The 15343-nt window shown below is 45.3% G+C and overlaps 2 protein-coding genes across 3 annotated transcripts in view; one reads left to right on the forward strand and one right to left on the reverse strand.

The window, feature by feature from the left end:
* Rhbdl3 (rhomboid like 3) overlaps positions 1–3362 on the forward strand; it is a 55150-nt gene extending 51788 nt beyond the window's left edge. Inside the window, exon 9 of one of the 2 annotated variants that reach the window (XM_021178181.2) lies at positions 852–3362. In XM_021178181.2, the coding sequence (XP_021033840.1) occupies positions 852–1123 (272 nt within the window). In that variant the 3' untranslated portion in view covers positions 1124–3362. The remainder of the gene's footprint in view (positions 1–851) is intronic. The other variant, XM_029483049.1, reaches the window with a different exon arrangement.
* A 5778-nt stretch (positions 3363–9140) lies between these two features.
* The window catches only part of C11H17orf75 (chromosome 11 C17orf75 homolog), a 17679-nt gene continuing 11476 nt past the window's right edge, over positions 9141–15343 (reverse strand). The window contains exons 9-10 of the mRNA XM_029483547.1: positions 12924–13027; positions 9141–11903 (exon numbers count right to left, since the gene is read on the reverse strand). Of these exons, the coding sequence (XP_029339407.1) occupies positions 11697–11903; positions 12924–13027 (311 nt within the window). The 3' untranslated portion in view covers positions 9141–11696. The remainder of the gene's footprint in view (positions 11904–12923; positions 13028–15343) is intronic.

Genomic DNA, 15343 nt, shown 5'->3' on the forward strand with positions numbered 1-15343 from the left:
AAAGAGGAAGGAAGGAAGGAAGGAAGGAAGGAAGGAAGGAAGGAAGGAAGGAAGGAAGGAAGGAAGGAAGGAAGGAAGGCAGTCTGTCCTTTTTACCATGCCTTGAGTACTGGGACATGGGATGGCACTATTGCCCAGCCCTGAAGTTCACAAAGGGAAGCACTGGTCCGTAGTGAAAGTGGAGTCTAGACTTAGCGTTCTTCCTTCTTTATCCTCATTCCCTCTCCATCCCTTTCTCCTGAGCACAAAGGTACTGGCTCTCAGGATTTTCTGGAGGTTTCTAAGTAACAGGTGAAAACACTCTACAGAGTGCCATGTTTGGTGCACAAAGAAGTTGTTGGCCATGTTCTACGTGTGCAGCCAGGTTCACCGATGCTGAGCCATTATACCAGTGGACAGATGAAAAAAAAAATGTCCCCGCAATGTAGCATGACCACAGAGATACCAGGGCCTTCAGACAGAGCTGTGCCTTTCTTAGGGTCTCCTAGCAGGGCCCCTCTCAATATTCAGGTGACAGGCCAAACAACTTCTCTTGAGAGACCCTGTCTGACATTTCCTCAAAAGGCCTTCTTGGGGATGCCCTGCCTTGTGCCCAGCTTGGATTTTTCTATTGTTTCTTTTTGCCTCATGCCTGTAACTCTCAATGAAATGGCCTTGTGAGTGTAATTAATTGATGATGTATCGCCAAGCCCCATAGACTCTTGGGATAGTTTTGTCTCCCTGATTGCTGCCCTTGGCCTCATGACAGTGAATGAGTTAATGGATGCTGGGTGGCCGACCTGTGTGCCGGATCTCTCCCCAGCCCCTGCTGGGACCATGCTATGATGTGTCTCTGTCTCCTCCCTTTGCAGTGAGTATGGAGTTCGGAAGGGCTGTATGGCTCCGTTTCCACCCATCAGCTTATCCCCCGTGCCCCCACCCAAGCTTTGTGGCACACTTGGGTGGCGTGGCCGTGGGCATCACCCTGGGCGTGGTGGTTCTCAGAAACTACGAGCAGAGGCTGCAGGACCAGTCGCTGTGGTGGATCTTTGTGACCATGTACACCATCTTCGTGCTGTTTGCTGTCTTCTGGAACATCTTTGCCTACACGCTGCTGGACTTGAAGCTGCCCCCTGCCCCGTAAGGGACCAGAGGACCAAGGCAGGGCGGGGAAACAGAAGCATCCCGAGGAAGTACCTGCATCTGCTTCTCGTCTCCAATTCAGTGAAAGCAGGGAGAACCGGAGACTGTTGGAGCTGGGGGCTGCGTGTTGCTTTGAAAGGATGGTGGGGAGATGGATGTGGCTGCTGTCATCTTTCTAGGCTGGTCTGATGATATGGAGTCACCGGTAAGGTCTGAGGCAGGGTGAGAGTGGCTGTCCCTGTGGCTTGGGCTTGTCCCATGCATTCCCTGTCACTGCCACAGAGTGAGCAAATAGCTCTCTTCCCTAGCCTCCACCTGGAGAGACACAGAGAAGTTCTGAGGGTAGCCACAGCCAGGCTTGCCACGCCCAGAGATGACTGTAGGCTAGGCCACGTTCTCTCTGCAGCTCAAGGTCTGGTGCTCTGGCAATGGATATGATGGCTTTAATCCGGGGGGAGCCCAGAGCAAGCCAGGCTCCGGTCCTGTCAATGGTGCTATGGCATTGCTCCTAGGGCTGGGCAGGGAAATGCTATAAGCTCCAGGGCTTTTTTTCTTACCCTAAGGGAGGGCCCTGTGATGAGGTGATGCCTTTCTTCACCCCAGGTTCCCCCAAGAGAGTTCCAGGATGGTTTCTTCTTCCTGCCTGTAGTCACGAGTCAGCATTCCACACCATCGCTCTGCATCCATGCCCTATCTGGACTGTGGGGTCTCTTCTTTCCTTCCTACTGCCCTGACCCTACTTTGTGCCTCTCTCTTTGGGTGTGGAGACAGGGTTTTGTGTGTGTGTGTGTGTGCAATGTCAGGCAAGTCAGAAGCTGCAGAGGGAGGAAGTGGGAGACAATGTACACAAGAGGATATCTATAGGGGATTTCTGGAATGGGTAGCAGCAGTGTGCTCTCCAGTGCTCGCTCAGTGGCCTTGCCTTTAGCATCATGCACCCCCTTTCCCATCTTGCCCTCCCAAACACCTGCTGAGCACCACTGACCGGTGGAAAAATTGTCGAGCTAGAGGGAAGACCAAAGCACTATCAGACATTTGGGAGAAAACTCTCAGCTGTATTCTTCTGGTTCTCTTGGGGGTAGCTTTTGTGTCTGTACTGCCGCCTGTAGAAGGAAGTCTTTGGGATGAAAGAAAGCCCAGGACAGTGATACTGTGGCCATCTCTCCATGTGAATTGGTGGGACAAAAAGCTGTAGTAAAATATATTTTGGTGAAAAATGTAGCCTCAGAGAAGAATTGGGGAAGCTTGGGTGAGTGAGTGTCCCCAGTGAGAGCAGCTGAGGGTTAGATGGCTCCATGTATAGGGACTTGGAAGTAATCTTACAGGGAAGTGATATTGGGGGCGTGGCCTAGTGCTGCCCATACCTCAGCAGCCTGGGATGCCACATCAGGTGTTTGGCAAGGTAACCGTAGACTCAGAGCCCAGTGCCTCTGCTCCTCTGAGACAGTTTACTCAGGCTAGCACGAGACGCTTCTGGGGACCCTAAGTGGAGGCTGTGAGGCAGGTGACCTTTATAGGGACTCTCAGCCCCTGGGATGAGAGGAACCACAGGTCTGAGACTGGAGGGAGGCAGGAGCAAGGCAGGAGGATGGGAACTGCTTCTGGTCCTCTCACCATCCCAGCAATACCTCCCAGCTCGTCTCCATTCTCCTGAGTCCCTCAGCCCTTCCTCTCTCCAATGTGGCCACCCATCAGGGCTGGGATTCGGCTGTAGGTTGACCTCAAAGGCTGGGGAATCCCCAAACAGCAGCTATGTAGACTAGCTTGCATTTAAAGGGGAGAGGACTCATGGAAACCAGAAAAGGGAAAACAGGCTTTCAAAAAAAGAGGAATTTCTCTTTAATGATACCATTCATCACTTGATTTTTTTTTTTTTAATTAGGAGAAGCTCCCTAACGAGGCTCTTTTGATTCTGCATTTCCATGTGAACCATTCTTGCCTAGAGCATTAGTGGAGGCATTGCTCACCAAACCCAGATCTTCCTCTAGTGTCCAATTCAGTTTGCAGATAATGAGGTTTACCCAGTGCTGTGTGCTTCCCAGGGCTGGCTGCAAATCGTTGACTCTCCTCTGCCTTAAAAACAGTGCCCGTCAGTGAGCTGCCCCTCCCAGGACTAAGTGAAAATCAAAACACTAGCCGCAACGTTGGTTTCTAGATATTTTTGTATTGTGTACATTCTGTATATTTTTGTTGTAACATATTATTTGAGCACAGATTCCATTAAAGATTTTTTTAAGCTATTGGTTATTCAGGGAGTGACCTCAAGGGCTGCCATGCTACCTGCTCTGTCTGTGTCTGGTTCATGGTGGGTGGGGAGAGTGAAAACGGGCAGTGTTAGGTGGGTGGCTCTGGGCACTGGTGGTTGGCACTGTCTTCCTTAACCTTCTCAGAGTGGTTGGGGAACACTGAAGGTTCTTCCCATGAAAACACACCCACTGGGCTGGAGAGATGGCTCAGCGGTTAAGAGAACCAACCGACTGCTCTTCCTGAGTTCAAATCCCAGCGACCGGGGGCTGGTGAGATGGCTCAGTGGGTAAGAAGCACCCGACTGCTCTTCCGAAGGTCCAGAGTTCAAATCCCAGCAACCACATGGTGGCTCACAACCATCCGCAATGAGATCTGGCGCCCTCTTCTGGAGTGTCTGAAGACAGCTACAGTGTACTTACATATAATAAATAAATAAATCTTCAAATCCCAGCGACCACGTGGTGCCTCACAACCATCTGTAATGTGATCTGATACCCTCTTCTGGTGTGTCTGAAGACAGCTACAATGTACTTACATATAAATAAATAAATAAATCTTAAAAAGAAAAAAAAAAAGAAAACACACCCACATAGGTCGCTTCCCGGACAGTTCTCGAGGTGGGTGCCGGCAGATAGAGAGGAATCTCAGCCCCCTGTCCCCTCAGGCCTATTTTTCCCTTCCATTCATCTAGCTCTAAGTACCCCCCTCCAAGTCGCTCTAGGGATGGACAGTTGGCCACAGAATGAAGAAATGACAAATACGTGGATTCAAGAATGGAAAATCTGGGATTGAGTGGATGTGGATGGAGAAGCCCCAGCCCCGCCCCACGAGCTCAAAGTGTTTATATATACTGTTGGACAGGCAACTCAGGTTGTGGCATCCAGATGAACAGGGAGGCAAGTGTAGCTAACCTCAGTAGGCTCGGTCTCTGTAGGGACGCAGTCTTCAGGCCATGAACATGTGGAGGGGCAGAATTACGGTAGACATTCTCTGCACACTGTCTATATTCACACACAGACCAGAGGAGACCTTTCCCATCCCTCCGAGTCTCTCCCAGGGAAGGCATTGCTGCTCCCGTGGGGATGACACACTGGGGTCTTTGACATGACCTTGTCTTTGTCAACAACACATCTACTCAGGAATATATATATATATATATATACACACACACATACATATATATATACATACATACATGTGTATATATATGTGTGTGTGTATATATGGTATGTGTATATATCTTAATATACTATACATAATATTATTTATGATGTAAAATATATTATGTACTATATATACCATACTTTTTAAAGATTTATTTTATTTATATGAGTACACTGTAGCTGTCTCCAGACACACCAGAAGAGGGCTTCAGATCCCTTTTATAGATGGTTGTGAGCCACCATGTGGTTGCTGGGAATTGAACTCAGGACCTCTGGAAGAGGAGTCAGTGCTCTTAACTGCTGAGCCATCTCTCCAGCCCTATTTATTATACTTTTATATATGATTAATACATGTAGATATGTTCACATATTAATCATATATATATATATATATATATATATATCTCAACCACACATATGTGGTTAATATGATTGTTATTATGATAGAAATCTCTGAGATGTCCTAGAGACCTCTTTCTCTCCCTCAGTAAGCCCAGTGCTTCCAAGTTCCATCAACATCCTAATCTTGAGAACAGTGCCTGGTCGAGTTCACCTCCAGGAGGGGGAATGGAAGCCCCATCTATGCTCAAGGCGAAGCCTGGGACTCTGGGAGTTTAACAGCTGAGCTGACTTTGCATGGATGAGGCTTGGAGACGCCAGCTCGGTGTCAGGCCAGCAGCAGCCTGTGTACCTTTCCAGCTACCCGCTATTGAGTGCTGGAGGATTAAATTGCCCTGTTAAGTACAGGGTGGGGGTTACTCCCCCTCACATCAATTTCCTGTGTATTATTGGAAAATGTTTCAAAACACCGCAGGAGCCATCCCTGAACTAAGATCAGGAGTGCAGTTGGTTCAGGCTGACTGATCGCCCACTTGTACCAGTTGAGTCCCCTGCAGAGGTTTTCCACTGAAGTCTCCCAGGCTCCAGGTACCTGAACTGTGGCTTCAAGGCAGCTCCTTGGAGACCCAAAAGCTGCTTCCTTTGTTACATTTGCCTTTGACATCCTCCCATTTCCCTTTCCTTTCCTGTCTCTTCCCTCCTGTCAGACTCTTATTCATCAAGTAACTTACTAAGATGTTTACCAGTGATAATTTAAGAAATGAAAACAAACTGAGCATGGTAGCATACACCTTCAATTCCAGCATCGGAGGCAGAGAACAGGCAGATCCCTGAGTCAGGACAGCCAGGGCTAATTGGAGAAATCCTGCCTTGGGGAAGAAAGAAAGGGGGAAAAAAGAGAAAGAATTTACTAAGTTCCTACTTGTGCTAGACGTGATGGTTTGAATATGCTTGGCCCAGGGAGTGGCACTATTAGGAGGTGTCGCCTTGTTGGAGTAGGTATGTTACTGTGGGTGTGGGCTTTAAGACCCTCACCCTAGCCAGGCACTGGTGGCACACCCCTTTAATCCCAACACTTGGGAGGCAGAGGCAGGCAGATTTCTGAGTTCGAGGCCAGCCTGCTCTATAGAGTGAGTTCCAGGACAGCCAGGGCTACACAGAGAAACCCTGTCTTGGGGTGGGGGTGGTGGGGAGAGACCTTCACCCTAGCTGCCTGGATGCTGCCATGCTCCCACTTTGATGATAATAGACTGAACCTCTGAACCTGTAAGCCAGCCCCAATTAAATGTTGTCCTTATAAGAGTTGCCTTGGGGGCTGGAGAGATGGCTCAGCGGATAGGAGAACTGACTGTTCTTCCAAAGGTCCTGAGTTCAAATCCCAGCAACCACATGGTGGCTCACAACCATCCGTAATGAGATCTGACGCCCTCTTCTGGTGCAGCTGAAGACAGCTACAGTGTACTTACATATAATAAATAAATCTTTAAAAAAAAAAAAAAAGAGTTGTCTTGGGGGCTGGAGAGATGGCTCAGCAGTTAAGAGCACTGAGTCCAGAGGTCCTGAGTTCAAATTCTAGCAACCACATGGTGGCTCACAACCATCTGTAATGAGATCTGATGCCCTCTTATGGTATGTCTGAAGACAGCTACAGGGTACTTATTTATAATAAAGAAATATATCTTAAAAAAAAAAAGAGTTGCCTTGGTCAATGTGTCTGTTCATAGCAGTAAAACCTAAGACAATGAGGTAGGTATTTTTCTAGCTAATGTTTTGTTTTTTGAGACAGGGTCTCACTATGTAACTCTGGCTTCCCTAGCTAATTTTAAACAGACATTCACCTGCCTCTGACTCCTGAGTTCTTGGACTAAAGGAGTGTGCCACTATACTCAGCCATTTTCATAGCTGTTTTATTTATTTATTTATTTATTTATTTATGGTTTTTCGAGACAGGGTTTCTCTGTATAGCCCTAGCTATCCTGGAACTCACTCTGTAGACCAGGCTGGCCTTGAACTCAGAAATCCGCCTGCCTCAGCCTCCCAAGTGCTGGGATTAAAGGCGTGCGCCACCACTTTCATAGCTGTTTTATGTGAAATGCTTATGAACAATCCCATATTTGTATAACAGAGGAAGACTCACAGTCACATGCTGATAGTAACTAGTTTCCTGGACCCATACCTAAGCCATACCCTCCCACCCCACCCCCCACCCCACCCCCCGGTCCTGTTCTTGGCCCCTGAATGTTGCATGAGACTTCAAGGGCATTAAACCATACAACGATAGAGTGTGAGAAGCCATTCCTGGCCGGCCATGGTGCTGCATGATTTTTATCTCAACACTTGGGAACTGAGGCAGGCAGATCTCTGAGTTCAAGGCTAGCCTGGCCTACAGATGGAGTTCCGGGACTGCCAGAGTTCCATAATAGAGACCCTGTCAACAAAGGGCCAGTTTCTGGCTAGGGAGAGAGCTCAATTACATGGCTGTGCAGCCATGGAGACTTAAGTCCCTCATACCCAGGTGTGGTATACACTTGCCATCCCAGCATAGGGAAGGCAAATCCCTGGAACTTGGCCAGCCTAGTCTACTTGGCAAGCCCCAGGCCACACATACAAGGTCCTCTGGTCTCCATATATACGTGCAAACACACACATGAACATGCACAATGAAGAGCCTGTCTCACTGCATCAGCCCAAGGCTATGAGGAACAGTTGTAACTTTGAAATGTTTGCTCAGACTTCTCTTGTCAGCCCTGTCACTACTACTCCCTGTCACCAGAATTTCCAGCATCAAGTCCTGTCTCTCACTTTTGTTTTGCTTTATTTGTTTGAGACAGGGTTTCTCTGTGTAACTCTGGCTGTCCTGGAACTCACTCTGTAGATCAGGCTGGCCTCTGACTCAGAGATCCGCCTGCCTCCATTTAAAGGCCTGCACCACCACCTAGAGTCCTATCACTCTGAACAATGAGCAAGAAGGGAAAGGACCTGAGCTACTGGGCCCTACAGGTGAAACTGTTTTTACACAACAAATGAACCATTGTGAGAAAACCTGTTTACCTCTTCTGTGTGCATTCCAACAGGTGATCTGAATTTTTTTCCACACATCTTTGTGTGTGTGTGAAGTATAATTTCCATGTAAAATTACTGGAAATAATTAAAGGTAAGAATTAAGCTCAGGGGCTGGTGAGATGGCTCAGTGGTTAAGAGCACTGACTGCTCTTCGGAAGGTCCTAAGTTCAAATCCCAGCAACCACATGGTGGCTCACAACCATCCGTAACGAGATATGACTCCCTCTTCTGGTGTGTCTGAAGACAGCTACAGTGTACTTACATATAATAAATAAATAAATCTTTAAAAAAAAAAAAAAGAATTAAGCTCAGTTAGGTAAAACTACCTGCCTTGACCTGGAGCTTTATCACTGTTACACATAGACATTTTTATACAAGGCCAACATATTTCCTGCGTACTGCACGCAAGCACTCGTTTACTTCGCATCTGAACAAACACTATTTAAGCCTTTAATATTTTAAAATTAATTATTTTATTTATTTACATTCCAAATGTTGCCCCCCTCCTAGCACCCCTTCTTAGAATTCTTCATCCCATTCCCCCTCCCCTTTGTTCTGAGAGGGTGTTCCTCCATCCCCCAAGCCTTTAAAATTTAATACATTCACATTAAAATTTGAATATGACAATAGGCTTATGGTTATGAGCTGGTTTTCATATCAACAAGATAATTAATTCCATGACATATCTTTTCAGTGGTACAGAATTTTGCAGATTCTCTGTTTGTTTTTGTTTTTGTTTTTTGAGACAGGGTTTCTCTGTGTAGCCCTGGCTGTCCTGGAACTCACTCTGTAGACCAGGCTGGCCTCAAACTCAGAAACCCGCCGGTCTTTGCCTATGCAGATTCTTTTAAACACAAGACTACTATATACAATTGTGTAATGTAGTGGGCTTACATGACAAAGAAGTACCTATAAATAAGCAAAGAATATAGAGTTATGTTTTTCCTATATCCACACGTGACAAGGCATCTCCTTTATTATTGTTTTGGTTTCCTTTTTTCCAAGACAGGGTTTCTCTGTGTCACTCTGGCTATTCTGTAACTCATTCTGTAGACCAGGCTGACTTCGAACTCAGAGATTCATCTGCCTCTGCCTCCCGAGGGCTGGGGTTAAAGGTGTGCACCACCACTGCCTGGCTGCATTTGTGTTTATTATTTTTTGGTAGAGCATTTGCTTTTATTTATTATTGTTATATGTATTATTATTTGTGTGCACAAACATTTGGAGGTCAGAGGACAATCCTCAGGAGCCATCTACCTTTCTGTTTTCTTGTTTGTTAATAGTTAGCTCTGAAGGATGCATAGACAGAGTGAGAGAGAGAGAGCAGCTTGCAGGAGTGAGCTCTCCCTCCACCTTCACATGGGCTCTGGAGGGAGAACTCAGGTGTCAGACTTGCCGGCCAGGGCCTTTATCCATTGAGCTATCTTCTTTTTCCATTTGTTTTCAGATAAGGTCTCTGCTGGCCTGAAGCTTACCAAGTCAGCTGGGCTGGCAGTAAGAACTGAGTCTCCTCCCCCGTGCTGGGACTACAAGCACATGTACAAGCACACCTGCTTCTGTATCAAACTGAGGTCCTTACGTTTGCATAGCGAGTACTTTACACTGAGCTCTTTCCCTAACCCCTACACTTATTTTTAGAATTCTATTTGCTCCTGATTGTGAATTTAAAAATAAAGATTATTATTTTAGAGACTCAAAATCTCGATGTCCTAATGTCGCTCATTTTTAATGATTTCCAAGTGGGCACCAAGTGCATTGGGAAAAGATTCAAGAAAAGTACCACAGAGCTGCTGACTATCCAGCTGTCAGATAGCTATAAAATGCTACTTACATTCTTTTCTATACTGCCTATAATCCAAGCTATTAAACTTTAAAGCCATATGAAAGCATTTATGAAGATACCGAATTGTATTTCTCATTAGAGGGGAAGGAAGGGCGTGGTGACTCCTGTCCCCAGCCTGACTTATGGAGAAGCAACGGCAGAAAGCCATCATCAGTGTCTTTGAAAGTTAGAACTCAGCTCCGAGCAGGGTTTACAAGCAGTTAAGAATGCCTCCGTTTCACAGACTCATGCTCCTCTGAGCATCCCAAAGGCAGTGAGAACATAAGCCTTCTGATTTTCTAAACCAAAATCATTACCAAATGGATTTATTAAAGAGCTGTGCAGAACAGCTACGCGTGTGGCTGCAGCTGGCACCCATGGGATGAGAAATGACGACTCAAGGGCTCTTGCAATTGACTCAGGGCAAAACGATCTGAGGCTTGTGACAGACAGAAAGATCTAAAATCAATGAGCAATTGTGTTGAGAGGAATTTGTTTACATTTTTTAATTTCTAAAATATTGTTTATTTTCTTATTTATTGAGACAGGGACTCACTCTGTAATTCTGGCTAGCCTGAAGCTTACTATATAATTCAGTAAATCAGACTGGCCCTGAACTCAGGGAGTTCCAACTGCCTACGTCTTGTGGAAGGTTACATTCAAAGACATGAATCACCACATGTGCATTCTTATATTTGCTTGTAAAAGATATTTCCTATATTAACTGTTTTTTTCCTTTTTCTTAATACTGTTTAAGAATTCCAGCATTTTTATCTAGAAATAAGGAAGAAAATACAGGCTCCTGGCAAATAAATACCTATTGTATAAATTTCCACAAGAGCTTTTCAGTGAGAGAGAATGTTTCATCTTGAAGCTAGTATACCCTTTCTTCTCTCTCTTCCTCTTTCTTTTCTTTCTTACTAGTTTTAGATTATTTTATGTGTATGTTTTGTCTGCATGTATCTCTGTATACTCCATGTGTGCCTGATGCTTGAGGAGGTCAGAACAGGGTGTCAAATCCCCGGAAATTGAGCCACCAGCTAGGTGTCGGCTCCTCTCCAAAAGCAACAATGCTCTTCACTGCTGAGCTGCCTCTCCAGCCCACCATATCTTCATGTATTTATTTATTGAGCATGTAGCTCTGCATGGGTCAGAGGCAACTTGTGGAGTTGTTCTCTCCTACCAGGTGAGTTGGGGATTGAGCATAGGTTGTCAGACTTGGTGGCAGGTTTCTTTACCTTCTGAGCCACCTTGCCAGCCCACAAGCTTCTATACATAAAGCTCATTTTTAAGTTCTTATATCACTCATGTGTATATTCGCTTCAAAAGGTGGCTTCATTATTCCTGCCTATCAGTTTGTATCAGGCACTCACAGGATGAACAGGCTGTCTCTGAAGCTATATGATGGTGCAGTAAGACCAGGAAGGTGATGACTGCCATGTAGTCCAAGCTGGACATAAACTTACTCAGTAGCTCAGGCTGGCCTGGAACCTCACAACCTCCTGCCTCAACCTCCTGAGTAGCTGGGATTATAGGCATGTGTCATCACATCTTGCTAGGATCATGTACTTTAAAAACGTCTACATTGTACTGAGAAAGACATACTTTGTTTCTTTTGGAGGAGGAAATCCTGCTAAACACTACTGTAAACTCCCAAGAAGCCAAAACCCATCTCCAGAGCTTTCCAGGCAGCACGTGCTTAGGGTTTATGAGACAGCAAAATTCCACAGCTGTCACACAGCGTCTGCCTGGGACCTGGTGAAGACATTCCTCTGATTGTTGTGTTTAATTAAGTTAAACAAAAAAAGCACAAAAGGAAGAAGCTGGGGTGTTTCCAGTCATCTTAGGGCAGTGCAATCCTATAAACAATGGTAATTACAGCCCCCACATGCAGCCTCAATATACTCCATGAAACAGATCCTCAACCCGGGACTGGAACTTCAGACAAGCGCTTCTCTCATGAATTCTTCAAGGACAGCCACCACACTTTTGGCCTCAGGCATTTCTTCATGTTCCACTTTAACAATCTTCAAAAGGATATCTCCACTGCCACAGTTCTTAAGGAACATGTAACATTTAAACAGAGCGTAATGATTCATCTCTGCCTGTCGGATAAATCTCTTCAAATTGTTTGTGTCTTGTATAGCCTAGAAAGAGATTACCCTGTTAAGTATGTTCAGTGAGACGATGATGATGATGATGCTTGAAAAATACCCGTCTCTAGCTGAACACTCATCGGACACTGATAATGTCGGCTTTTGTTTTTTGTCTCTTGACACAGGGTCTCACTATGTAGCTCTGGCTGGTCTTGAACTCTGTATCCTGAGTGCTGGGATTAAGGTTATGCACTACCCACCCTGCTAATGTTGAACTTTAAAAAAAATACCCATTATTCCTATTGCTAAAATGCTTGCCTTTAGTGTAAAAGAATCTCACTTTTTTTTTTTTTAATTTATTTATTTATTATTATATGTAAGTACACTGTAGCTGTTTCAGACACTCCAGAAGAGGGAGTCAGATCTTGTTACGGATGGTTATGAGCCACCATGTGGTTGCTGGGATTTGAACTCCGGACCTTTGGAAGAGCAGTCGGGTGCTCTTACCCACTGAGCCATCTCTCCAGCCCGAATCTCACTTTTAAAAAGACTTTTAAAAAAAAAAAAAGCTCCTGTACTGGAGAGATGGCTCAGCAGTTAAGAACACTGACTGCTCTTCCAGAGGTCCTGAGTCCAGTCCAATTCCCAGCAACCACATGGTGGCTCACAACCATCTGTAATGGGATCTGATGCCCTCTTCCGGTATGTCTGAAGACAGCTACAGAGTACTCATATACATAAAATAAATAAATAATACAAAAAAAAGCTCTTAAGGTACCAGCCCTCACTTGCAAGAATTTGAAATCATTTATTTCTGTGTTTTTCAACTGAGATGTGTCAGTTTGATGCACCCTAAATATAAGCAAGCAATTCACCCCAAAGTGGTAAAATGAAATCACATGCATGCAGTGCTGCTGGAGAGCAGACACCTCCTGTGTTCTGAGCTCAGAGGATGCCCCATTTAAAGAACACTGTAACTGCACAAGCCCAACATTGATGCTACCACCTGCAGTAATTAAATGCAGAACAAAAACAATGTAACTGATCCATGGTCCACAGCCACCTCATTACCTTTAGTTTAAAGTTTTCCAGGACTTGTCTGAAAAGAAAAGGGTTACCAGCTTCGGCACCGTGTAAGAAAGCTTGCATCCAGTCCTCACAAAAACGGTTGCTTCCTAAACAACAGGAAATACACAAAATGAAATACCACAGAGCACATATATGTCAGTTTTTAAAGACTTGACTTTTGTTACTCTTCCTTCTGTATATATGCTGTATGTGTACATGAGTACAGGGGCCCTGGGAGAGCAGATGTGTACTGGATATGTCGAACCCAACTCTGGGTTTCTGAAAGAAAGAGCAGCACATGCTATTAACCATCTGTCCAGTCCCAGCACATGAATTTCTTTATAAAAACTTTTTTTAAATTTTTTTTTTTTTTTGGTTTTTCGAGACAGGGTTTCTCTGTGTAGCCCTGGCTGTCCTGGAACTCACTCTGTAGACCAGGCTGCCTTTGAACTCAGAAATCTGCCTGCCTCTGCCTCCCAAGTGCTGGGATCAAAGGCGTGCGCCACCACCGGCCAGCCATAAAAATATTTTAAAATAATTTTTTAAAACTCCCAGCACTCAGGGGACAGCAGCAGGTGGATTCTATGAGTTCAAGGCCAGCCTGGTCTACAAAGCAAGTCCAAGACAGCCAGGGCTACAACAGTTAAGTGCCATAATCACATTCCCTCTCCCCATCAGATAGGACCTTCATTTCTATCCATACTTCAAGCTTTGGCTACGACCTTGACCTTATGTATGTGTTGTTCTGTACATGTTAGAGCTTTGTGTGGTTTTCTTAGTGGTTGTTTCACTAAGCAGTGTGTCTCAGAGCCATACTAACATGTATGTCTAGTTGACTTTTAGCTGCTCTCCATTCCGTTGTGTAAATTAGCAGCTTATTATTGATTTCCTGTTGGTAAACATTTAGGTTGCTTCCAATCTGTTATATCAAGAAATGCTGGGTGTGCTGGCGTATGCCTTTAAATCCAGCACTTGGGAGGCATAGGTAGAGGATGGCTGTGAGTCCCAGAACAGCCAGGGTTATGTAGAGATCCTGTTGCCGCAGTCAAAACAACCAAAAGGACCTTTAGAGCTGTTTGCGTGCATCTTCCTGGTCTCCCCAACTTGGGATGCACCCTAGTTTATGTAGGAAGTTCCAGGTTTTCCAAACATTGTCTCAAAAAAAAAAAAAGGCTGCCATGTGTAGCCAAACACCTTTAATCCTAGCAGTCCAAGGTAGACAGAGTGAGATCCTGTCTCAAAGAGGTCTTGGGTGGGTGAGAGCGAAGACTAGGAAAGAAAAGGTACTTGCCTCACAGCATGAGGACCTGAATTAGAGTCCCGGACCCTGTAAAGGCTGATACACACAGTGCAAGCAGCGTATGGGGAGCTAGAAGGAAGGACGGGAGAAACCCCAGAAGCTCATGAGCAAGCTCGGCCCCAAAACACTGCAGGCAACAACAAAACAGAGGCCCTGACTTGAACACGGCGGAAGGTGAAGTTGTCCTCTGACCTGCACTTGCACACTGTAGCACTTACACTTGTTAAACACACAAAAACGTGTGTACACATACACACACACAAAGTCTTTATATGGGGCCATCCAGGTGACTTGGTGGGTCCAGGTATTTGCTACCAACCTTGAGTTTGATCCTGATGATGGACAGAGAAAACCCTTTCCCACAAGTTATCCTCTGATCTTCAGACGTGTTCATATATATATGGACTAAACAGTAAGAAACATTTGAAATGCCTTTAGGCTTGGGGCAGTGGCTCAGTGTATAAAGTTCTTTGCCATGTGAGCATGAGGTCCTGAGGTCAGACCTCCAGCACCCACATAAAGCCAGATGCAGAAGAGCACATCCCACCATTCCTATACTGAGATGGAAGGTGTAGACAGGGAAAACATCCCTAAAACCTTGAGCCCAGCTAGACTGTCATACACAGCAGCCAAGGAAAAATGTTCTCAAACAAGGTAGAAATGAGGACTGACACCCAATGTTGCCATCTGACCCCCACGTGTGCTAGAATACATACACATGGATCTGCACTCACTCACAGAGACACACACTCAAAAGACTTTCCTAGGGCTGGAGAGATGACTCAGCAGTTAAGAGCACTGACTGCTCTTCTGCAGTTCAAATCCCAGCAACCACACGGTGGCTCACAACCATCTGTAATGAGATATGACTCCCTCTTCTGGTGTGTCTGAAGACAGCTACAGTGTACTTACATATAATAAATAAATAAATCTTAAAAAAAAAAGACTTTACTAAAACAATGCCTTTAATGCCAGGTGGTGGTTGAGGTACTCTCAGAAGGCAGAGGCAGGTGAATAACTGAGTTTGAGACCAGCATAGCAAACATAATGAGTCCCAGTGCAGCTAGGATTACACAGCGAAATTCTGTCTTGAAATACAACAACAAACAAAACAAAACAAAAC

This window comes from Mus caroli, chromosome 11 (assembly GCF_900094665.2).
Source record: "Mus caroli chromosome 11, CAROLI_EIJ_v1.1, whole genome shotgun sequence".
NCBI lineage: Eukaryota > Metazoa > Chordata > Mammalia > Rodentia > Muridae > Mus > Mus caroli.